The following is a 25,567-nucleotide window of genomic DNA, read 5'->3' as shown; positions in this document are numbered from 1 at the left end:
CCAAAGTAAGCCACCTGGACATCCTTCTCAGAGCTGATTGCATTTCCACAGAGTTGCTGCTGGAAACCGTATAGCCAGGGAGAGGAACAACAGATTGTGTGCATTGCTTTTAAGCTGGCCAAGAGCTCCAGGAAGATCCTCCGGACTCCCAGGAAACAGGATTGACCGAGCCCGAGGCCCCGCAACAGAGTGCAGGACCCCAGAAGCAAGGAAAGTCCATCTCAATAGCCAGGAACCACAGTGTTGCTATTTGCGGTAGTCACGAGGAGCTGAAACACTGAAGTGCCACTTGTTGGAAAGATTGCCGGTTGCGAGCGGTGACCGTCCCATTGTAGTGCAGGAGTCCCCCCAAAGTCCTCCCTCTTGTCCCCACGACTGAGGCACAGGAACATAAGTCATATGCTGCACTTTTGTTTCAATACAAAGGTACTGTAAAGTCTAAGAGAATGTACCTCTTATTGTAGAGTTGCTTGCATATTCTACCACTCAAGTCTAATCAGCTTGTGGCCCTACATTTGATTCTTCTTTTCTTCAAAGACTTCTAAAACATTGTGCATATACTTTTCTACCTACCATTAGTGCTTCATCCTTTATAAGGCCTTTGCCATTGACTTTGGCCTAGCCTATTATACTGAATGACTCTGCTTAGGGGATCCAAAAGTATTTGCCTGCTTAAAAAGATTTGTGGTCTCTTGTTGTTCTAAAAACCTTTTTCCTTTTACTAACTTAAACAGTATTCTAAATGCAAACAGTAAGACATTAATGTCCCCAGCACCCGAGCTATTGAAGTCACCTGACGGTGTAGGTTGTGTCTGTGGGCCATCCCAAAAAGGTCTTTACTGATTTAGAAGCTAAGAGAGTGAGTTTTGAAGTATATTTGATTGTTACTGTTATATTGCTCCCTTCTGAAGAAAGCTTACTCTGACGGATAAATTAATAATTGTTTATTCAAGAAACCTTGTGTGTAAGAGTTTATTTGAAGACTTGTCACTGTGAATCTCTGTGTAACTCCCCTACAGCTCACATTGACCCCTCTTGAGATAAGCCTGGCTGCTCAACACGCTTCCAAAACTGTGTAGTACAAGCTTCTACCAAAGGTTGGGTTTCCTATGCCTGTAGTCAGAGTTGCGCGTAGTGCACCCAAAGGGTACTACATACAAACTTTGCCTAACATTGAGATGTTAAATTGATTGCACAGTAGAGATAGGGATAGCATTCTCCATCTTTTCACCGCCCGCCACCATAGGGACAGCACTCTCTGGCAGGGACAGGGTGTGCTTCTTATTGGGGATAGCTTTTGAAGAGGTCTCAAGGGTCGCTCGTGCCAAATTTGCCATACTTTGAACTTAGTGCTCCAAAAATAAGTTTGTGTGTTAAAAAGTTATGATATATAACGGTGGAATGTAGTATTTTTGAATAGTCAACCTGTCCCTGACAGTTATTGAGTTTCAATTTAACACATTTTCACCAGACATGTTAGGGTGATAATGGGTATTGAATTTAAAAGTTAAAAGCATAGAATGCATCAGACATTATTTGAACAACGTTCCCAGAATCGTGTCCCACAAATCAGAAAAAATGACAGATTTTGAGGCATTGCAGCAGTGTTGCAGCATTAAAGCAAGACTCTCTAGTTTGCATTGCCGGCCTGCCTCCTATTTGGTTTTCCTTTTTTAAATGTCAATTTAGAAACTAAACAAGACAGCCTGAATATGCTTCAGGGGGTGAAATTATCTTTGTGTCAAAAACAGGACAGCGAGATAGGCATTTATCTTGAAAAGCATGTTTTCTTGCAACTAAAAGGTGGTATGCGATCTGAAAAACAGCAGAGATATTTCAAGCTTGTACAGATTAGTAAAGAAACGATCAAGGAGAATCTGGACTTATTGAACCCCGAGGCCCATCCATTCTTAACTGATGAGGCTCAAAGGTTATAGAAAAGAAAATAATGAAATGCAAAATAACATGGAACAAAGATATGTAAACTCCAACATTAGTTCACACTCCTCCCTGAAAGAAACAGCATTCACACATGAGTCTAAAACATTTACCTCCAGGATTTGTTCCACAATCTCTTGCATAACTTCACATTGTGCCTCGGTATCACTGCAACAGAAATACATGAAAATTCAGACATAAATTAATAATTTGGGAAGAAATATGATGCAGAGCTGTTGGGGATGAGGAGAAAAAGACAGCTTTAGCAGAAGGCAAAAGGGTGAGAGAAGGAGAGAGAAAATATCAAGAGGAGAGCAATAGAGCAGTGTGAATGGAAAAAAGCAAATAAAAGTAGGAAGAAACACATGGGAACGTAAAGGGATGGTTCGCCCAAAATGTTTTATTTCAAAAATAGATAGGCAATATTAAAAAAAAATCGATTGCCAATTTTTTTTTTACCAAGGCCCTATGTAAAATTTTGAGCAAATCAAGCTCAATGAAAGCCCATGGGAGCATCCATTTTGTGAAATGGATGCCTGCCGATGTGCTCGCTTTTGCGGCACTAATGAAGGAAAAGCCAGCCAGCTGTAGTAAACAAAAGCTACCACTGGGTGGCTTTTCCTTCATTGGTGCTGTACGTGGAGGACGGGGACCGGAGACTACAGGCAGAAAAGCTGCAGCGCATCTCGGTAAGTGCTATTTTTTAAATAAAAATAAATACTAGCTGCGTTTTTTTTCTAGGTTTTCCGGGCTGGAGGAGCTCGGAAAACTTAGAAATAAAACCGCAGCTTTAAAAACGTTGCATTTATGTTTGCGGTAGCTTTTGAAGCGACCGCAAACATAAATACAACGTTATTGTGTTTGAAAACGCTGCAGTTTTTCTTTCTAAGTTTCTCAGGCTCCTCCGGCTCGGAGGAGCCTGAGAAACTCAGAAAGAAAAACCGCAGCGCTTTCAAACACAACCGCATTGTGTTTCTGCCTGCCGTGGCTATCACTTTGGGTCTCCGGTGCTCTCCGAGGAGAGCACCGGAGACCCAAAGTGAAAGCCAAGGCAGGCAGAAACACAACATGGTTGTGTTTACATGCCGCAGTGTTTTTGCCTACAGCTGATTTCCCTTTTGGGGCTCTCGGGCTCCCCACGGGGGGCCCGAGAGCCCCAAATGGGAAATGCTAAATGCTGCAGTGTTTCTGCCTAAATCTGCTTTCCCGTTTGGGGCTCTAGGGCTCCGCACGGGGAGGTTTTGTTTGAAAACGCTGCGGTTTTTCTTTCTAAGTTTCTCAGGCTCGCAGGAGCCTGAGAAACTTAGAAAGAAAAACCGCAGCGTTTTCAAACACAATAACCTTGTATTTATGTTTGCGGTCGCTTCAAAAGCTACCGCAAACATAAATACGTTTTTAAAGCTGCAGTTTTATTTCTAAGTTTTCCGGGCACCTCCAGTGCTTATTTAAAAAAAAAAAAATTAATAGCACTTACCGAGATGCAGCTGCAGCTTTTCTGCCTGTAGTCTCCGGTCCGCGTCCTCCCAGTCCCAGCACCAATGACAGAAAAGCCACCGAGTGGTAGCTTTTGTTTACTACAGCTGGCTGGCTTTTCCTTCATTAGTGCCGCAAAAGCAAAAGCGAGCACAGGCGGGCATCCATTTCACAAAATGGATGCGCCCATGTGCTTGCTTTTGCAAATTTTGAGCTTGAATCGCTCAAAATTTTACAGAGGGACTGGGGGGAGGGTAGGGCCGTGGTGGGGGGGGGGGTTGCGGGGGCAGGGGGGGAAATGCCAATTTTTTTTTTAAATATTGCCCATCTATTTTTGAAATAAAAAATTTTGGGCGAACCATCCCTTTAAAGGAGGGACGACAAAGTAAGAACAAGGCAGATAAAATAGAAAAAGCACATACCTTCCCTTCTGTAGGGACACCACTCTATCTTTCAAGGATTCGTCTAACTGGTCTAAGTATGGTGTAATGTCGACTGGCTCCTCAATGATGGCTTCTTTAATTGGGTGGAAACGGAATTCCCTTTTCTTACCTGCAAGAAAAAACATTTATTAGCCCTATGAAAAATTGGCATAAAATAAAAACAAACAGTAAATATTACCCACTTGTAGTCCTTCTGTTTCATGATTATCTTCATAAACATTGAACATGTGAGTATTACCAGGTTACTCACCGTAGTGACCACCTTATTCCTAGCCCATAGTCCCCTTTCCTCCATACTTATGGGACATCTCTCCGTCCTGTGGGACGGGACGGGAGCACTATGTAAAAAGCATCCAAATATTTCCCCAAATTTGTCCTTCCTCTCTTTCTTGCGCGGGGCCTGGCACGCAGCCGTAAACCCGCCCACCTTGGCTCCGCCCCGTGCATCGCCCATCAGTCCTTTTCTATTGCCGGGTCAAAGACCCATTAGCAATAACAGAGGAAATTTATTAGAGGGGACGGCGGGCGTATGGAGGAAAGGGGACTATGGACTAGGAGTAAGGTGGTCACTACGGTGAGTAACCTGGTAATACTCCTACGTCCCTTTCCCTTTCCTCCATACTTATGGGAGATTCCCAAGCACTCCTTACAGGAACTATGGGTGGATGGAAATACCCCTTACTGAACAAGGTTCTTCAGCACAGCCTGACCAAAGTGAGCGTCAGCTCTTGAGCTCATGTCGAGACAATAATGCTTACAGAAAGCAGATGGGGAGGCCCAAGTAGCTGCCCTAGCAATTGACTCCCAGGGGACATATTTCTGAAAAGCAACCGCGGCTGCCTTACCCCGCACCAGGTGTGCATGAATACCTTAGGAGGTTTCAGCCCTTGGACGGTGAAAGACTCCGTGATGCAGGCGGCGATCCACCTAGAAATAGTTGCCTTAGACGCCTGCCTGCCCTGAGGGTTATCGAAGGTCACAAAAAGTTGAGAAGAACTCCTAAGCTCGGAGGTCCTGTCCAGGTAGAACTTAAGAGCTCTTCGGACATCAAGACAGTGTAGAACCCTCTAAGCCTCAGAGGCAGGGAAAGACCAAGAAAGGATGCTCCACCGACAATGCCTGGAGCTCACTCACTCTCCTTGCTGACGTAATGGCAACCAAAAAGGACACTTTCCAAGACAAGTACTTGAGGTCCACCGTAGCCATTGGTTCAAAGGGTTTATGGCACAGCGCCGTCAGGACTACATTTAGGTCCAACGGCGGGTGCGGACTACGAACCGGAGGGTAGAGGCGTGTCAACCCTGCAAAAGGAACAAGTTACTTACCTGTAAACTGTTGTTCTCCATCATGGATTCACATGCTCATGAATATTCCCCGTCGTCAGGCCGGGAATCCTCGGTATAGAAAAAAAAAATCAGTATCAGTTTAGTTTCTGATCTGTCTTTCTTAGTAGTAACCAATCACTGGTCTCTGGGTCATACTGCCCCCAGCCAATGACTGCCCTCTCCCTAAGCCCCGCCTCTGGCAGCCATCTTCAGATTTGGTAGCACATAAAGTGGCAGTATGACCAAGTGAAGAGCCGCAGAGGGGTAGGCGGGAGGGTTCGCATGTGAATCCATGCCAGACCCATGCTGGAGAACAACAGTTACAGGTAAGTAACTTGTTCCTTCTCCAGCATGGGGTCTGGCATGGATTCACATGCTCATGAATAAGAGAATACATAGCAGTACACACATGCACAACCACGGGAGGTGGCAACAGGCTCAACATTAAGCAATACAACAACTCAACATTAAGCATCTCTAACCTCCTCACCAGGCTCACCTTAAGCGAACAAGTTGCGCAGCACTGCTTGGCCGACCCTGGACTCCTCCCTGGAGTCCCAATTGATGCAGTAGAATCTTGTGAAGGTGTGCGTCGACCTCCACGTCGCAGCCCTGCCGATGTCCAGCAGGGGCACACCAGACAGGAACGCCGTGGTAGCAGCGATCGCTCTGGTCGAATGGGCTCTCCGACGGCCGGGCAGCGGTCGGTTTGCCAACCGGTGACAGTGCATGATGCAGCCGGAGAGCCATCTGGAAATGGAAGTCTTCGAGAGAGCCTTCCCTTGATTCACAGTCCCAAAGTTCACAAACAGCTGTGATGTCTTCCGAAAACTCTTTGTGCGGTCCACGTAGAACTTCAGCGCTCTAGCTACGTCCAGCGAGTGCAGAGTCCTTTCAGCCAGCGACAAAGGAGACGGGAAGAAAACTGGCAACACCAAGGGTTCGTTGAGGTGGAAGTCCGACGGCACCTTGGGCATGAAGGAGGGGTGCTTCCTCAGCACCACCCTCGTGTCGTGAAATGTCAAGTATGGCGGCTTGCAAGATAGGGCCTGGATCTCTCCCACTCGTGCGGAGGTGATGGCCACGAGAAACGCTGTCTTCCACGACAGAAACCTGAACGGTGCTGAATGCATAGGCTCAAATGGGGGACCCATGAGCCTGGTCAGCACCACGTTGAGCTCCCACGCCGGGGCAGGGGCCTTCACCGGCGGGAATGATCGGAACAATCCTTTCATAAATTCCTTCACCAGTCGATGAGACCACAAGGACGCCCGTCCCGTAGTTCTGGTGTATCGTGAGATGGCGGCCAGATGTATCTTGATGGAAGCATGAGCTAGTCCAGCCTTGGCCAATGACAGTAGGTACGGCAATACTTGAAAGGCCGTAATCCGCAGAGGGTTAATCTTCTGTGCACGGCACCAGACAGAGAACCTCTTCCATTTGTGTCCGTAGCACTTGAGAGTTGAGGATGCCCTGGCCTTTGCAAGAACCTCTCTGCAGTCGGCCGGGATGTCGTACCCTCCAAACTCTAGTGCTGTAGGAGCCAGGCCTGCAAGTTCAGCGACTCCAGGTTGTGGTGAAGAATGGCGCCTCCTTCTCAGGAGAGAAGATCTGCGTGCGTCGGCAGCTTGACTGGTGTGGACGTTGACAAGTCCAGAAGGTCCGGGAACCAGATCTGTCTCGGCCACGCCGGTGCGACGAGGATCATCCTGCACCAGGACCTCTCGAGCTGGTTGATGAGCCGGAGCAGCAACAGCAGCGGAGGGAACGCATAAAGAAATAGGCCGTCCCAGGGGAACGAGAAAGCATCGCCCATGCTCCTCGGCTGGGGGAACCTGCTGGCGAACCTCTGGCACTTGGAATTCATCGCCATCGCGAAGAGATCGATTTGGGGTTTGCCCCATCGTCGGAAGAGTCGATCCACTTGATCCTGGCGTAGTTCCCCACTCATGGCACGAGTGCAGCTCTCTGCTGAGTGAATCGGCGATCGTGTTTTTTATTCCTGCCAGATGAAGAGGCACCAGAAACAACCCTTGGGCGACGGCCCAATGCCACAGATCCTGGGCTTCCTTGGATAGGACAGGGGATCTGGTTCCACCCTGCTTCCGGATGTAGAACATCATGGTGGTGTTGTCGGTGAAGATCCTCACCACCTTGCCCTTGAGGGACGGAAGAAAAGACCTGAGGGCCCAGAACACTGCGCGGAGCTCCGGATGTTGATGTGGAGTGACTTCTCCTCCGGGAGCCAAAGGCCTCTCGCGTGAAGATCTCCGGAGTGCGCTCCCCAACCTTCCAGGGAGGCGTCCATCATCACCGTCACTTGGTGAGCTGGGGTCTGAAAGTCTGTGCCCGCCGACAGATGAGAGAGGGTACCCCAACACCGGATCGCCTGAAGGAACGTCTCGTTGAGAGGGATGCTGTCCTCGAAGCTGCCCCTCGACTGGACCCAGCGGGCGTCGAGGAACTCTTGTAAGGGGCGCATCCGAAGCCTGTGAAAGGCGCACCAGATAAATGCAGGAGGACATCATCCCGAGGAGGGACTTGATAGATCTTACCCTGGCCATGTCCGTGGCCAGCAGACGCTGCACCTTGCTCAGAATGGTCCTGGTCCTTTCCTCCGATTGCGAGGCCAGCCGCGCCACTGTGTCGAACTTGGCTCCCAGAAACAGGGCGACTTGCGACGGAACCGGGTGGGATTTTGGCAAGTTGATGGAGAATCCCAGGTCCGTGAGCAGCTGGACTGTCTTCACAGTGTGCTCCACGGCGAGCTCCCTTGTCCTTGCCCGGATGAGCCAGTCGTCCAGGTAGGGGTAGACGCGGATCCCCTGTAGGCGCAGCTGCGCAACCACCGGTGCGAGGCAGTTGGTGAACACCCTGGGTGCCGACTTCAATCCGAACGGGAGGGCCTTGAACTGGTAGTGCCGCCCCTGGACCACGAACCTGAGGAACTTTCGGTGTCTTTTTAGAATGGGGATGTGGAAGTACGCATCCTCCAAGTCCAACAACGCCAGGAAATCGCCCTCCTCCAGCTGTCCCAGCACATGCTGGAGGGTGACCATCCGGAACTTATATGCCATGATGTACTTGTTCAGTCGTCGCAGGTCCAGGATGGGGCGCCATCCTCTTGTCTTCTTTTTTACGAGGAAGTACCTTGAGTAAACTCCGGAGCCCCGAAGCAACTTTGGGACGAGCTCGATGGCATCCTTATTGAGCATCGCCCTTACTTCCAACAGTAGTTGAGGGACGTGATTATCCTTCCTGGCCACAGGTGGAACGCGAGGGCACTTCTTCTGAAACTCGACGGCGTACCCTTGGGCCAGGGCGTCCAGCACCCAACGGTCGGTGGAGATGGACTCCCACACGCTAACGAACCTCACCAGCTGGCCTCCCACCGGGGTGCTTCGGCGGGGGCCCGACCCCACAGGTCGTTTCAATCTTGTTTGGAGGCCGCCTTGCCTCCTTGACCTCCCTGTCGATGACGACGGGCACCACCTGACTTGCCGCGTCCCCTGTAGGCTTCCTGGGATGAAGATCTTGCCGGTACGTGGAGGAGCAACTGCCGGATCCCTTGGAGGCACCTTGTCTGCCTCCGGAGCTCCGAAAGGACGGCCGTCATTGTTGGAGCACTCTCAGTGCCCGGGCAGTCTCCGTGTCTGTCTTGATGGCCTGAAGGGACTCATCAACCGCCTTCCCAAACAGGTTGTTCCCGTCGAAGGGCATGTCCAAAACCTTGGTTTGTACGTCCTGGCGGAAATCCGTCGCCTTGAGCCATCCTCGTCGTCTCAGGCAAACGCTGTTGCCCAACTGACAGAAACCGGTGTCGGCGATGTCCGTTGCCACCGTGATGGCGTGGTCCGAAGCAATCTCACCTTCCTGTAGGATTTCAAGGGCCTCAGCCCTTTTGGCATCCGGAAGGAAGTCCAACAGCGGGGCGATTTTGAACCACAACTCCCTGTCGTAGAGGGCTACGATAGCCAGGGCGTTGGCCGCCTTGATAGTCGTCGCTGCGGATGAAATGACCCGTCGTCCCATCGTGTCCAGCTTCCTGCCCTCGCCGTCCGGCAGGGAAGTTGATGTTGAGGCCGATGCCCCCCCGCTTTCTTCTTTGCCGCCACCGAAACAACCGAATCCGGGGTAGGTTGCGCCCGAAGGCACAAGGGGGCAGCGTCAGGGACCCGGTACTTTTTCTCGTAACAGTCCCTCTTTGCCGGTGCCGTGACAGGGTTGTTGAGGAGGGCGAGCCAGATGTCATCAAGAAGTGGTACGGCGAGGACCGTCTTCCTTTAAGCCTCGCGCCGTTGGTAAAGGAACCCTTCCTTCTTCTTCTCTTCTGGGCAGAGCTGGAAGAGCTCGGTTGCCCTGGACATCATGGCATGAAAGGATCCAATCTCGTCGGGCGGGGACGCCCGGGCAGGGGGCGACGGGGGACACATCGCGTCGTCGCCTCCGTCGTCATCTGTACCTGTCGTAGCCGTGTCCGTGCCTGCATCATCCCGTGGGGAAGGCAGAGCAGGCCGCAGAGGTGTGAGAGGTGGCGTAGGATGCGTCGTCCTCCTCCTATGCGGTGGACTTTCCGAAGGTCCTGGCTCCGGTTCCCCCGTCGGGTCTGGCTCAGGTATCTCCATCGGGGGGAGGGGCAACCTTGTCCTCATCTCCGAGCATAAGGACTGAATCGCTGACAAAATGGCTGCCGAAGTGTCCTGCAGCGCCGGAAACGACGGGCGCGAGGGCTCTTGAGGAACCTCGTCGGCGACACCGTCGCTCTCGTCGTCGGGATCCCTCCCGGTGGGCTGGGCCTCTTCCACGACTTCGATGAGCTCTTCTTCAGAGGTCGTATCCGTATCCACGATGGCCACCTGCCCCTCTCCAACCTTTTCCAACGAGGACTTCGTGGGGGTCTTCTCAATGGGCCTGAAAGATGACTCCCTCCGCGGTGGCAGGGAGACTCTGGGTCCTGAGGTCGCCTCCACTAGCGTAGCCTCCACAGGCTGAGCCAGGGCCGCTGCGACATCCTCAATCGAGGTCTTAGCAGGGTGAATTAAGGCCATCGTTCACCTTCTGTACGCCTGGGGGCCTTCTCCTTGGGGGGAGGGTCCGAGCCTCGCTCCCCCTCTGCCGGAATCTTCGAGATCGACCGGGGCCTCTCCAGAAGCTTTGCAGGGTTCTCGGACTTCCTCTTACCCGAGCCAGAGCGTTGGCTCGTGGTTGATGGCGCCGGGGAGGATGCGCCCTGCCTGGCAGCCAAGGAGCCCGACCGTTCGGCGCTCCCGGTGCCCGCGGACTCGCGGTGCTTGACCTTTTGTTGGGCCCCCGTCGCCGGGGCGCCCTCACAGGACTTAGAAGACCGCTCGGACTTCTTTTTCTTCTTCTCGCCTGACGGGCTCTTCCCTTCCAGCGAGTTGGCGAGACGGAGGTGGCGATCCTTCATGGTCCGCTCCGACATGTTCCCATAAAACGCACAGTCCTTCTCCGTGTGCGTCTTGTCCTCATGGAGACAGTAGAGGCATAACGAATGCTCGTCTCCTTGAAAACATTCTGAAGCTGTCATCCAGGGCAGGTCCTTAACAGCTTCCCGGGCGTCGAGCTTCCTTTCTCCTGGGCCATGTCCAGGGTAGGCCTCGGAACTTCTGGAATCCTCCAAAAGCGTAACTCGACGAAATCTTCACCCTTGAGGGGCGTAGAAAACTCTGAAACGGATCCCCGTTGATCGGATGTAGAAACGGTGGAGCTTGAGGCTCTATTTAACCGAAAAATGAGAAAAATCTCCTGAAAAAGCGCGAAAACGCAGCAAAAGCTCGAGAGCTATAGCACGAGGACTCCCAACACTTGAACGTGCGGTAAAAATCTGAGGATGGCAGCCAGAGGCGGGGCTTAGGGAGAGGGCAGTCATTGGCTGGGGGCAGTATGACCCAGAGACCAGTGATTGATTATTGCTAGGCAGAAACCTGTGCAGTTCCCTTAGGGACCACTGCAAAAGATTTAAGACTACAGGTGTTGGCAGTAAACCCACTTGGTAGCAGTCTGTACCACCCAGATTTACCTGGTAGCTGTGGCTGAGCAGTCAGACTTCCCTCAAGAAGAGTTAGGCAGTATGCAAAGTATACACAATATGCACTAAGATACAATAATACAAGCAAACACTGACCAGAGCTTTGGTATCAAAGTATATAATTATTTATTTAAAAACACACTGTTGAAAACCCTCAGCACTCTTATTGTAAAATATTCTAAACACAGTTACTATTATAATATATACACCCCTTTTTCCTTATCAGATAAGTCACTGTAAAACACCACTTATTTTCATACAGAGGTGAGCGCTTAACTAGATGGCACTCCAATAAGTTTGTGAGAAAGGGAGGGAAAAAGACAGAATATGGAAAGGTATACCACTCTAAGATTCAGGAACACTATTAGCAAGGCAGAAGAGCAAAAAGTCACTGGTGAGCCAAAGTCCAAAGGCTGGGCCCCCTCTTAGAGAGAGCAGAGCACAAATGCGCCCAAGATCACACAGTTACACTAGGCTTAGAAAGTCTTGCAGAGGGTTCAAAAAGAGTAGAGAGGCTTAGGAAAGTTTAGCCAGGGTGTCCCAGGCTAACCCAGGTTTGAAAGCCGGGGGCTAAATCTACCCCGTACAGTCGGTAGCAAGGGAAGCCAGGCGGGACACGGTACCTTAAGTGGGAAGGATCCTGCAGCGGTGGCAGTTGTTCCTGGTAGTGGGTGCAAATTGCGTCGTCGTCCAGGGGAAGAGAAGATCTCGACTTGGAGGAAAGGTGAAGGTCATTGCACTACCAGGGAAGAAACCAGCCGTGGAGTTTTCCGGTTAAAGGTGGTACCTTTGTTTCGCGGTAAAACGTGGTATCCCGGTTGCCGGGGTGCTTGGCACAGGCAAGGCGGCCACAAGGTACGTCGGGAAGGCGAAAAGACGGTGAAACTGGTTATCCCCACTAGTCAAAGGAAGAAGACTCTACGGCGGGAGATCTTCTGTCGTTGGGAAAAGTGGTGAGGCAGTCCAGCAGGGCTCCACCGGTGGTGGTGTCGTAGCAGGTCGGCTCAGCTTCTCCCTCGTCGGATTCTTAGGTCCTGTGGCGACTTCTGAAGTTCCAGTCCCCAAAGCCCTGCTTTTATGCAGCAAACCCCCCATTCACTCAGCCTAGCTGTCACTCAAACATGCTAAGTGGTGTGCCGGCCGGCTCACCACTTGGGCCAATCAGGATGGAGTGCGACTTGAGTTGCCTAGGCAACTCAGTCCAGGGTGCTTAATTCCCCTCCACCCCTCCTAAGTACCCCAGACAGAGTGGCACCACTTTGGAGGGCTTCTGTGGAGAAGCCCGCCAAAAAGTGGAACAAAAGGCTCGACTTGGGTTGGAGTCACAGAAGAGAACACAAACGCCATTTTAGAATCAAGTTTTGGCAAAAAATACCAACCGGAGAATTAATATTAATTAAATAAACCGGCGGTATGTTCGAGGCTACCATAAATAATTAAAGATAGTAGCCTAAAACAATGGGAAATCCCATAGGAAAATATTCGCGGTTGAATATAAAAAGTAGTATCCACTGCCACCAGCCAAAACTCGATCAGGGGGGACAGAGACGTGCCCCCTCGACTAACAGACCCCAGGGCAATTGAATTGCCCCAGCCAGTACGTCCACAATATGATGGTTTGTACTTGTTCTGTTCAGAATTTAAGACTAGTAAAGTCAATGGTGACTTTACATGCCCTGCGAGACAGTAGTCAGTCCCAGGGTATGGAGTCTATACTGGGGGGGGTCACTATGACACCCCTGTGTCACTGCACTGAGGGTGCTGTGTAACACACATCACAAAAACACATGAAGCCCTATGGAGTAAAAGACCCCATAGCCCATTGAACACATCTAGATTCAAAGAAACACACTCAAATCATGCCCAAGAGTGAGGGTAAAAGAGTCTCACTCTTGGCAGGAGAAAAAAATAAACCCCAAAAATCCAGCAAAGCTGCTGGGGGACTCACTAGGTTAGGAAATTCAGCCTAAACAGAGAATTCTCCCCAACAGTTACTACTAAGAAAGACAGATCAGAAACGAAACTGATAATGATTTTTTTTCTATACCGAGGATTCCCGGCCTGACGACGGGGAATTTTCATGAGCATGTGAATCCATGCCAGACCCGATGCTGGAGAATGCCTCTTAACCACTGGGTTACTCAGAGAATAAGAGCACTGGTCTGTAGAAAGATAAGCGAAAACCGTTGAAAGGTAAGTCCTGCATGACAGAACATGAACCCCTGACTCTGCTAGGGAGGACACGAAGGGAAGCACTGTGTCAATCGTGGCCGCCCTTGGATCCACTTCTACTCCAAATGACAGAACCTGAGCCATTTACTCTTGTACTGAGATCTGGTCGAGGGTTTCCTGGCTGCCTGGATAATGCACATGTTATCCGTAGACAAATTCAGATGCTCTAAAGATTTGAACTCGGGCACCATGCCGCCAAGCTGAGCGATTGTGTGGAGGGGTGCCACATCTGCTGTTCCCCTTGGTGAAGAAGATTGGGAGTTACTGGTAACCTGATCGGCGGACACACCGACAGGTGTTGAAGTTCCGAGAACCAAAACCTGGCCGGCCACCACGGAGCTATGATTAGAAGGGAACAGTTCACCGAGTTCTTCAACTTCCAAATTGCACGGTGAACTAGAGGCAGAGGCGGGAAGGTGTAAGCTCTCATGTTGTGCCATGGAATCTCAAGAGCATCCCCAGAGAGGAGGCTCCCAGCCCCCCTCTGGAGGCATACTGAGGAAGCTTCTTATTCACCGCCGTAGCGAAGAGGTCCACCTCTGGTGTGTCCCAACGCAAGAAAATCCATGAGAGGACCTCCGCCTTCAATTCCCACTCGTAGCTGACCACTGTCCGCCGGCTGAGGGCATCCGCTGTGACATTCTGCTGGCCCAGGATGTGCACTGCAAGCAGCCAGACACCATGAAGCATGGCCCACTCCCAAATCTGGATAATCAGGTCCACGAGGGGGAGGGGGGACTTTGTTCCCCCTTGCTTGTTGATGTAATACATTGACAACACATTGTCCGTTCTTATACGGACCACCTTGTTGACAATGAGCGGTATGAACGCCGAGCGCTAGGAAGATCGCCAGAAGCTCCAGATGATTTATGTGGAGGAGCCTGTCCTGGGTGCGACCAGACGTCCGAGACCTGAAGAAGATCTAACGTCGCACCCCACCCCAGAAGGGAGGGGTCCGTCGTGATCGTCACTGTGGGGACCAGGTCCTGAAACCCCTCGCCCCCAGACAGGTTGCTGAGAGATGACCACCAATCCTGGTCCACTCTCATGGAATCCGGAATCATTATCCGCTTGGAATCCGGATCCACTGCCTGACGCCATGAACTCCGAAGATCCATCTGGGTCTGTCTCATTTTGAGACAAGCAAGAGGAAGAGCCAGTACACATGAGGCCATGAGGCCCAGAAGCCTCTGGAACCACCAGGCCGACATGCTCTCCGACTACGCAAACATCTGACACATGGCTAACAGATCCGCCATTCTATCCGCGGTCAGATACACTCTGCAGTCGATCGTGTTCCAATGAAAACCCTGGAAAATCAGGTCCTGTGAGACCATCATGGAGGATTTCCGCCAGTTCACCGACAGCCCAAGATGGAACAGGAGCTGAACGAGAGACTGGAGATTGCCTGCTGCTGCCAGTGGACAATGGCTGCGTAAGAGCCAGTCGTCCAAATATGGATACACATGGATACTCTGGAAATGAAGATAGGCTGCAATCACTGACATCTTCGTGAAGGCACGTGGCGCCGAGCTGAGGCCAAAAGGAAGCACCCGAAACTGGAAGTGCTCCTCTCCCAAAGAGAAGCAGAGGTATCTCCTATGTGGATTCCAAATCAGGATAGGCATATACGCGTCCTGAAGATCCACAACGCTGAGCCAATCACCCCTCTGTAAGCGTATCTGGCTGGGCGTGATCATCTTGAATTTCTCTTGGGGTAGGAAAAGACTGAACTGGGAAAGGTCTAGGATGGTGCGCAGGCCAGCCTGGTTGGGTTTGGGCACCGTAAACAGTCGGGAGTAGAAGCCCTCCCCTCGCTCCCCAAGGGGAACGGGTTCCACAGCTCTGAGGTCCAGAAGTTTCTGAACTTCAGCCTTGAGGGAGGGTGAGCCCGAGAGCTGAAATGGAGGGTTGAGGGGTGGGGTAGGGGCTAAAGGTAAGCGGAAGCCCGCCCGAGGGACTGACAAGACCCATCTGTCTTCTGTGATGGTCTGCCACGCCTCCCAATGAGACGCAATGCGTCCTCCCACCGGGGTCTCGTGCGAGCGCGGAAAACCCTCATTTGGCAGACTTATCGGTGACGGTGCCACCTGAACCTGATGTGGAGGCTGAGGAGCGGGAGAAAAACTGTGTGCGCTGTTGTCTACGGCGGTTATTCCCCGCAGGAGTATCCACTCTGCGAGATTTGCGGTCGAGGAAGCCCCTAAAACCAGAGGAGGGTCGACTTTGAGACAACTGTCTCTGGGATTTGAAAGGAACTTTGACCAGAACAGACAATAATTTAGCCATCTGAGTGCTATCCTTGGTCTTGGTGAGCTCTACATGAGTAGTAGAATGAAAAAGCTCCTTACCATCGAATGGAAGGTCCAACACCTTGTCTTGCACTTCCTTAGAAAATTTAGTGGCATGCAGCCACGCCTGCCTTGAGGCATCAACCCCCAGCATCAGGCCCGAGCCGAGGTGTCTACGTGATGAGCCGCAGCCTCCAGGAGATCCTGGGCCAAGATCCTGGCGTCGGAAAGGCCTCCTTTAAAGTCTTCCAACTTCTCGACCGGGATGTGCTCCTCAAACTCCGACAGACCTTTCCACATCCGCATGTTAGCTCCCGCCAATATCAACTCAGCATTTTCCTGCCTGAGCTGCAAGGCTGAGTTGGCAAAGATTTTCCTCCCTAGCGAGTCAAGGAGCTTGTCCTCCTTTCCCAAGACCTGAGTAGCCGTCATGGAAGAGGATGCTGCAGGTCTGGATTGCAACGTAGCCGCAGCCACCACTGTGGAGGAGGGAGGCGGACAAGACGACAGGGCCACCTCTTCCGAAAATTGTAGTCTATACCTCGCGTCAATCTTATTGACAAAAAATCCTGAGTGTGGCTTTTCACAGACTCTCTGGACCTCAGCCAGAACATCCTTCTGCAGGAACAGGCCGATACGCTCCAAGGGAGACAGGGTGAATGCCCCAGAAAGCACACCCTCCGGCGGAGCGGGTGCCTCGGGCACCAGAACATCTAAGAAATTCATCATGTCCAGTACCTGGTCATGAAAGGCTCTGATAGAGCGGGGAAGGTCCTCGTGGTCCTGATCGCTTCGAGGATCATCTGACAGGTCAGGATCCTGCTGAGCCGTGTCAGGCACTGCCTTGTCCACTGGGGAAAATGGAGGCAAAGGCAGAAGAGCCGGGGGAGGCACCACGGGCAAGGAAGGCGCCGGCGGAACCACCGGAGGAACGGGTGGAGCCGGAGGGGTAGGTGGACATATCTCCTTGAAAAGCCCTTTGAAATAATCCCTCATGGGGTCGGTGGGCATAAGTGCTTGAAAGTTACCGAAAAAGGCGTCCTCCGGAGACTGTTTCGGAACCTGAGGAGGCCTCTCATGAGGTGGACAAATCCAGGGACTTAACGGGAAAGGGTGCCACACCGGCCCCTCCACTGACGTATCCACATAAATCAAAGATGCCGCCCCCGCGGGCAACCACACATTGTGCGGAAGAGGCATCCGGGCGTTCCAATCATAAACCGGCCGGTAAGGATGCGCACAAGGGACTTTAGGTTCACCCAAGGGACCAAGCCCTACACCAGAGGCCGATGGCATAGATGTAGGGGTAGCACCAAAAATGGCTGCCGTGGTCGTGGCGGGAACGGGCGCCATTTTGTCCTCATCTGGGGGGAACTGCAGCACATGAGGAAGTGAGGCAGGGGTCCCAGTCGATGGATCAGGGGTCTTAATCTTAGCCTTAACATAAGGAACCTCGGCAGATGAGGCCTGGCATGTTTTTGAGACATACCAACTGCCAACTGAGCCTTCGAAGGAAGGACCTTGGCACTGCTGGTAAAAAAATAACTTTGCTTCTTTGCCCCCTCAACAGGTTTGGTGTCACCACAAGAGCGGGAACGGTGAGCAACCGCTTTCACCGACAAAGCCTTGACCGGCCTCTCGGAACTGTTGGTAGCTTTAACCTCTAACGAGGGACCTTGGACTCAGACCCGGTAACAGCCTTATCTGTGCGGGCCTCTAACATCTGTTCGGTAACAACAAGCCCAGCCAAGGCCTCGTGGCGCACCCCGGTCTTGTTTTTGAGTGAAGCCAGCAGAGGCCTCAGAGCGAGCTCCGGTACCCCACGATTCGGTAGAACTGGGTCTACAAACAGCCCCCCACAGGAGGGGCCTCAGAGTAATCTGGTATTCACAGGCCCATTATGGAGACCCTTGGAGAAAACTCTGGTAGAATGATTAGGCCCAACGGGCACCTCAGGGCGAACCCCGGTGACAGAGCGATCAACGCCCCTACCAGACCGAGAGAAACCCGGGAAGGTATCCCCCGGCCGGGGTGCTCTGAAAAGTAAAGAACTTACCGGGCGTTTCTTCTTCTCGTTGATGAACGCCTGAAAATGCGAAGGAGGAGTTCATCGGAACACCTCCTCCCACCGCTCCAACCGACGTTGAAGTGCCCGGACCGAAAGGGAGTCACAGTAAAAACAGGAGTCCCAACGGTGTTCCGGACCCAAACACTCTAAACAAAGGATGGGGATCCGACCTCGCGAAGCGACGGTGACACGATGAACAATCTGGAAAGTCTACCTTGAAAGACAGACAGACTGGCTCTCGCTAGCGTTCGTTTACTAGAGAGGAAAAATGGAAGAAAATCTTCCGAAGATGCAAGTGCGTCCGGCCCTGATCGAGCGGAGAAAATGACTGATGGGCGATGCGCGGGGCAGAGCCAAGGTGGGCAGGGTTACGGCCACTTGCCGGGCCCCGCGCAAGAAAGAGAGGAAGGACACATTTTTGGAAAAATTTGGATGCTTTTTACAAAGTGCTCCGGTCCCGTCCCACAGGACGGAGAGATGTCCCATAAGTATGGAGGAAAGGGGACGGGACGTAGGAGTATCGCAAGATACTTTTTAAACTGCTAAACCTATTTTTCAAACAAACTAAAATGCTTATCTGACCAACTTTTTTCAATGAAAACCAATTTAGTCTCTAGAAAGTCACGTGGCCGCTCCTTTTAACTATACTCAACCTTTCCTCAAGAAATTAATGAAACAGGCATGCCATGTGCAACCTAGAAAAAGCTCAATGCATACGAGCAGCAAAACTGCACTAGCATCCCACCAGTGCATTGGCAGATAGAGTTCTTTGTTCATGCATTTATAGAGAACAACAAATGACTTACCCCTGGTAAGGGAGTAGTTTCTTACCTGTAACTCCATTTCTCCAGCGTTGGTATCTTTCATGGATTCACATGCTGTGAATATTTCCCTGTCGTCAGGCTGGGAAACCTCGGTAACTTTCACTTAGAGTTTCCCTATGGAAAACTTCAACACTTAAGTGTCCTATCAACGTCCTTTTTGGGTGCTTTAGACCCCACCAATAGGACGTCTGGTATAGATAGCCCCGCCCCTGTGGCTTCCCTTCAGATTTTAACCTCCAAAGGAGCGGGAACCCGAAATCAGGTTTGCCTGCAGGGGCAGGCGCATGTGAATCCATGAAAGATACCAACGCTGGAGAAATGGAGTTACAGGTAAGAAACTACTCCCTTCTCCAGCACTGGATCTTTCATGGATTCACATGCTGTGAATAGATTACATAGCAGTACAGCCAATGTGTGGCGGTGTGACACAGGCAAACCAATCAAAACAGTACTTAATCACATACATGAGACAACAAACCCAACAAGTGATATAGCACATAAAAAAAATTCCTGCAGCGGCAGGGCCTACCTTATTGAAACAGGCGTTGGAGGACAGCACGCCCCATCTGCACATCTTCCACATGCTGCTGCCCTGTAGGCCTGGTGAAGGTATGCAGCACCGCCCAATAGACTGCCTGACAAATGTCCACCAGCGGTATCCCAGACCACAACGCTGCTGACGACGCAACGCTGTGGACCGCGTAGAATGAGCCTTCGGAGCCCCCCTCAAAGGATTGCCAGCTTTAGTGTGACAAAACGAGATTGTAGAAGAAACCCAGTGGGAAAGTCCTTGTTTGGAGATGGCCTGCCCCTTGTTGGACGGCATATACGCTACAAGCAGCTGCCGTGACTTCCTGAAGTCCTGCGTGCGATTCTAACAAAGTTACTCACCGTAGTGACTACCTTACTCCTAGTCCATAGTCCCCTTTCCACCATACTTTTGGGACATTCCGTCCTGTGGGACGGGCAATTTTGTAAAAAAGCATCAAATTGAAAAATGTGTCCTCTTTTTACGCGGGCTACCGCATTCAGCCGTAGCCCCGTCCTCCTTAGCTCCGCCCCGCGCATCACCCTTCAGTCCTTTTCTATCGCCAGGTCTGAGACCATTTAAGCAATGATATAGGATACTTATTACAGGGGACGGCAGGCAGGCATATGGAGGAAAGGGGACTATGGACTAGGGCTTCAGGTAGTCACTACGGTGAGTAAATTTGTTATAATCCTACGTCCCATCCCCTTTCCTCCATATATACCAAGCCCTCCTTACAGAATAACGGGTTGATGGAACTCCTTTACTGAAAGAGGTTTTGAGAACAGCTTGCCCGAACTGAGCATCAGCCCTGGAGCTCAGGTCTAAGCAGTAAAGTTTAACAAAGCTGGTGGTAAAGCCCACGTCGCTGCTTTGGCAACGGTTCGGTGTGGGGGCAATGAGAGGAAAGCATAAGCTTTCATGTTGACCCACAAGCTGAAAAGAGGACCACCTCTGGCGTGCCCCATTGCTGGAAAAGTTGGAGACAATATTCCTGTTCCTCTCACACTTGTAACCGATGCCGACTGGTGCCTGAATTAATCTGCGGTCACATTGAGGTGACCCGGGATGTGTGGAGCCTGGAGCCAAACAATATACTGGATGGCCCAGCCCAAATATGCATGACAAGATCCACAAGGAGAGGAGAGTGTCGCCCTGCTTGTTGATGTAAAACCTCACTTTAAGGGGGGTATTCAAAAAGGCTGCTGTGGCCTGCAGAGGTTGGGCTGCCATTATCACACACCAGGGGCGAACTGCGTCACAGGAGCAAGTGAAGCAATAGTCTCCCCAGGGGAGTCAGGGGCCTTTCGTGCCATCCTAGCCTTGAAAAAGGAACCTTGGCAGAGTCGTTACTGGCAGATCTAGGGCGTTTACTAGACACGCCAGGGGCTTCCCCAGAATTAGCCTCTAGTGGAGGATCCTCGGCAGAGCCAGTACTGGAAAGTCCGTGACAGCCTTCCTTCGCCCTCTCAATAGAACTGGTATCACCACGGCAGTGCACGCAGGAAGGAATATACCTTACAGCCAAGACCTTGGAAGAAGATCCGATTTTGGGGAACCGCTGTGGGGCCACTCAGTTTCCGGTGCGTCTCGCTGAGCCGAGACCAAAAAGAGTACCTGAATCTGACGTGTTCTGCTCCCACGGAGAACCGCAGATATTTCATATGCGGGCTCCAGAGAAATGCAGATATTTCATGTGCGGGCTCAAATTCAGAATGCGCATTTGCACATCCTGGAAGACCACCACACTGAGTCAATCGCCCTTACAAAGAGGACTTTATTTGGCATGGGCGTGATCGACTTGAATTTCTCACAGAAAGATCGAAGATAGTGCGCAGGGCAGCCTGGTTGAGCACTGTGAAAGGACAGCAGTACTAGCCCCTCCCTTGCTCCATGAGGGGAACAATCTGTCGGAAGAGTGGTTTGAAGAGTGGGGTAGGAGGAAAGGGCAAGCGAAAACCGACCTAAACGATGGACAAACCCCACCAGTCTTCGTGATGGTTTGCCACGCCTCCAGATGAGACGATATTCGTCCTCCCACTGAAGTGTAGTGTGACCGACAAAAAATATTTGGTGATTTGTCCCTGTAGAAGAGGCCAATGACCGAGAGAAAAACCCAACCACCTTGCCGCTGCCGCTTAAGGTGGGGCTACCAACAGGAGTTTAAGATCGGCGCGCACAGCGACCCTGAAACCCCCTGATCCCAGGGGAAGGACCGAGTCTGGGACCCTGACCTCTGTGTACAAGGGGCCTTAGCTGAAGCTGGCGCCAGGGACGACATAACAGGTCTCTGTTGTCCACATAGCGTGGAAAAACTGTTCAAAAGGAACGCTCGCAGCCCTAGTCGTCATGAAAGTTGGTGTAAGGGTGGTATCCAAAATGGCTGCCGTGGGCCAAGGAAGTTGGGCCGCCATTTAGTCAACACCTGAAGAGAACAGCGTCATAGGAGAAAATGAGGCAACCGTCCCCTCATGGGAGTCAGGGGACTTAAGAAAAACAGCCTTGGAACAAGGATCCTCGGCCGAGCCGGTGCTGGCGGATCTAGGATGTTTAGTGGACATCCCTAGGAACTGACCCAGAATTAGCCTCCAATGGAGGAACCTCGGCAGAGCCAGTACTGGAAGGCCTGTTGCTGATCACCTTCTTCGCCCCCTCGAAAATCGGTACCACCACAACCCCGAGAGTGGGACGGTTGAGGAGAACAAGTTACTCTCTTACCTGGTAACGTTCTTTCGATGGGATGGTCCGACGACGTATTCCATATCTATGACAGTAATCACCATAGCTGTGCTGCTTTCGGAAAATCTTTCGGCGTCTGCGTCCTGCGTCGATGACGTCAATACGCCGTCCTCAAAGACCTCCGTCGAGCCGACGCCACCAGATGTTATAAGTAGGACGCACAACGCCCTTAGCCTCAGTTGTAGTTTTTTCCCCAGAACGTGTGGCACCAATCAACTGCCATTATGACCACAGAAAGCCTTGCGGAAATGTAAACTCCAAAACGCACAAGAAATTATGTAGCGGGGTAGGCAGGGAGGGAGCGATATGGAATACGTCGTCGGACCATCCCATCGAAAGAACGTTACCAGGTAAGAGAGTAACTTGTTCATTGAGGGGATTGGGTCCTCCGACGTATTTCATATCTATGACAGACTCCCAAAGCAGTACCAACGCAAGGAGGTGGGAAAAGAACTTAGAATATACCAATTTAGAATGCCCAATCAAATTGCAGAGTAAAGGACCGCCTTGCCAAAGGCCAGATCCTGGCCATGGATAGAATCTAGGGAGTAGTGACGTACAAAAGTATGGACCGAAGCCCAAGTGGCTGCATCACAGATGTTATGAATAGGGACATCCCTCTGCAGGGCAGTAGAGGCAGCCATACCCCTAGTAGAATGGGAGCGTAAGCCTACCGGAGGGTCCTTACCCACCAAGCGGTAACATTCAGAAATTGCCAAGATAATCCAGCTAGACAAAGTCTGCTTAGTCACAGCTTGTCCCAAACGCCTTCCAGCGTAACCAATAAAGAGCTGATCGTCCACTCTGACCCAGGACATGCGTGAAATGTAGAAACTGAAATCTCTCCTAGGATCCAGCCTATCAAGCCTCTCCTCTTCCTTACCAGGATGTGGAGGAGGATAAAATGCTGGAAGAATAACCTTCTGACTTAAATGAAATTCCGACACCACCTTCGGAAGAAAGGAAGGACGAACTCTAAGGACAACCCTGTCCTTATGAAACACAGTGAAGGGTGGCTTAACTGAAAGTGCCTGTAACTCACTCACTCTGCGAGCGGAAGTGACCACAACTAAAAATACAGTTTTAAGGGTTAACAGTCTCAAAACACAAGAATGTAAAGGCTCAAATGGAGCACCCATTAGAAACTTGAGAACAAGGTTCAAATTCCAACAGGGAACCTGGAAAGGTGACGGAGGGAACACATTAGTGAGCCCTTTCAGAAACTGAGAAATTAAAGGAATTTTAAACTAGGAACACTCTTCAGACGAGCGCTTAAATATGGACAGCGTCGCCAGGTAATCTTTAATGGTACCCACTTGCAAGCCCCTGTAGGCTAAAGAAAGCAAAAAAAGACAGAACCACAGGAATGTCACATGAAAAAGGATCCACATTCTTAACCCTGCACCAGTCGCAAAACTTTCTCCAACGGCAACGGTACAGGGACTTTGTTGCGGGGCTTATGGCCGAAAGCAACACCTCCATCACGTCTTCAGGGAGATCCCAATCCTTATACCTAAACCTTTCAGAAGCCAAGCGTGAAGGTTGAGGGATCTGACCTCTGGATGGAGAACCTGACCCCCCCCGTCCCGTGAGAGCAGATCGTGTCTGTAGGGAAGACGACGTGGAGGGCAGATGGACAAGTCGAGAAGGTCCGGGTACCACGTCCTCTGGGCCCATGCCGGAGCAATGAGGATCATCCGGGAACCGAACCTCCATAACCTCTGCAACACTTGCGGGATGACGGGGACTGGAGGAAACACGTACAGCAGTGGGAAGGACCACTCCACTATGAACGTGTCTCCTAAGGCTCCTCTTGGAGGAAATTCCCGCGAGCAGAACCTTTCGCACTTCCGGTTGACACTGGAGGCGCAGAGATCCACTTGAGGGGTACCCCAAAGGGCAAAGATCTCTAGGAGAATCTCCTCAGCCAACTCCCACTCGTGAGAGATCGCGCTCTGCCTGCTCAGAGCGTCCGCCGTCTCGTTTTCGTCTCCGGCCAGATGAACTGCTGAGATCGAAATTTCCTGCTGCATGGCCCAGAACCAGAGCTGCATCGCCAGCCTGCACAGAGGAAGTGACCCTGCCCCATCTCCCCCACTTTTTTGTTGAGGTAGTGCATTGCCACTGTGTTGTCCATCAGAATCAGGACATTCTTTCCTCGCACAGTCGGCAGAAAAGCCTTCAGGGCAAGCCTGACGGCCCTCAGCTCCAACAGATTGATATGGAGTCTGGACTCCGAAGGAGACCAACGACCGCTGACTGTCAGCTCGTTGGCATGAGCTCCCCATCCCATGAGGGATGCGTCCGTCACAATGATCACCTCCGGCCAGGGAAGCCAAAATGTAGCCCCCTCATCAGATTGCCTTCGATGGCCCACCACAGAAGGTCCTGGGCGACCGAGGGTGGCACCTGAACGGGGTCCGACATCCTGCCGGATGACTGACCACTGGAGGTTGAGAGCCCATTGCAAAGATCTCATCCGCAACCTGGCCTCTGGCACCAGAAGAATGCAGGATGCCATGAGGCCGAGCAACCTCAAGAACTCGAACGCTGGGAGACTCTAGGCATGTTGAAACTTGTCCACCATCTGCTGAATGTGGGGAGCCCTCACCTGGGGAGGAAAACGCTGCCCCAGGGACGTGTCAAGCACTGCTGCGATGTACTGGAGCCGCTGAGTTGGCGTCAAGTGGGTCTTCTTTAAGTTGAGGGAGAAGCCCAGCCTGTAAAGGGAATGGCAGGTGACGGACAGATGATCCAGGACTTGCTCGGGAGAGCGCGCCCTCATCAACCAATCATCCAGGTAGGGGTAGATGTGAATCCCCCCTTTCCTGAGATACGCTGCAACATCACCATGAGATTGGTGAAAACCCTTGGGGCGGAGGTCAATCCGAACGGCAGGACCCGAAACTGAAAGTGCGAGTCGCCAACCGCGAACCTCAGGTACTTCTCATGCTTGGGATGGATCGGCACATGAAAATAAGCGTCCTTGAGGTCGAGAGACACCAACCAGTCCTGAAGTTGAAGGCCCTGGAGGACTTGAGAAAGAGTAACCATCTTGAACTTGTCCTTCCTGAGGAGCTTGTTCAAACCATGCAAGTCCATGATGGGTCTCAATACCCGTCTTTCTTTGAAATAAAAAAATAAGGGGAATACCATCTCTTGTTCCTCTCCGCTACAGGCACCAGTTCTATGGCGCCTTTCTCCAGCAGGGATTGAATTTCCTGCTCAAGGAGCGGATCCAGACTCTTCAAAGAGATACCCTGGTGGATTGTCGTGAGGCCTCTGCCGGAAAGGAAGACAGTAGTTGTGGGCTATGATCTCCAGAACCCACACATCTGAAGTAATGGCACGCCATTCTACAAGATGCTGCGCCAGCCTTCCCCCCCAACCGGAGAAGCATGGGCCTCATGACTGAGCTGAAGTGGCTGCGGCAGTGCCTGAGGGCAATGAGGCTACTGCTCGAGCGGCCTTGGCACCTCAAGTACCTTGTTTTCCACCTCTGGCACTCCTACGGTTGCCCCTTTGACTTGCAGCTCCCCTCGATTTACTAAAGGACGAGTAATATCGAAAGGAACCTCCCCTCCATTGCTGTCCCCTAGGATGAAAAGGCGGAGGTTGGCGACCTGCAGCGCCCAACGACTTTGCTGCAGCTTTGG

General features: G+C 51.6%; 1 protein-coding gene across 2 annotated transcripts in view; it reads right to left on the bottom strand.

The window, feature by feature from the left end:
- Nucleotides 1–25,567, bottom strand: part of INTS3 (integrator complex subunit 3) — a 1,800,341-nt gene that overhangs the window by 912,352 nt on the left and 862,422 nt on the right. For both annotated transcript variants that reach the window (XM_069651244.1, XM_069651252.1), the window contains exons 16-17: nt 3,834–3,963; nt 2,052–2,106 (exon numbers count right to left, since the gene is read on the bottom strand). In XM_069651244.1, the coding sequence (XP_069507345.1) occupies nt 2,052–2,106; nt 3,834–3,963 (185 nt within the window). The remainder of the gene's footprint in view (nt 1–2,051; nt 2,107–3,833; nt 3,964–25,567) is intronic.

The sequence above is a fragment of the Ambystoma mexicanum genome, chromosome 1p, assembly GCF_040938575.1.
Source record: "Ambystoma mexicanum isolate Mex_15411 chromosome 1p, UKY_AmexF1_1, whole genome shotgun sequence".
NCBI lineage: Eukaryota > Metazoa > Chordata > Amphibia > Caudata > Ambystomatidae > Ambystoma > Ambystoma mexicanum.
The sequence above is the reverse complement of the archived record's forward strand: the minus strand, read 5'-3'. Positions and strand labels throughout refer to the sequence as shown.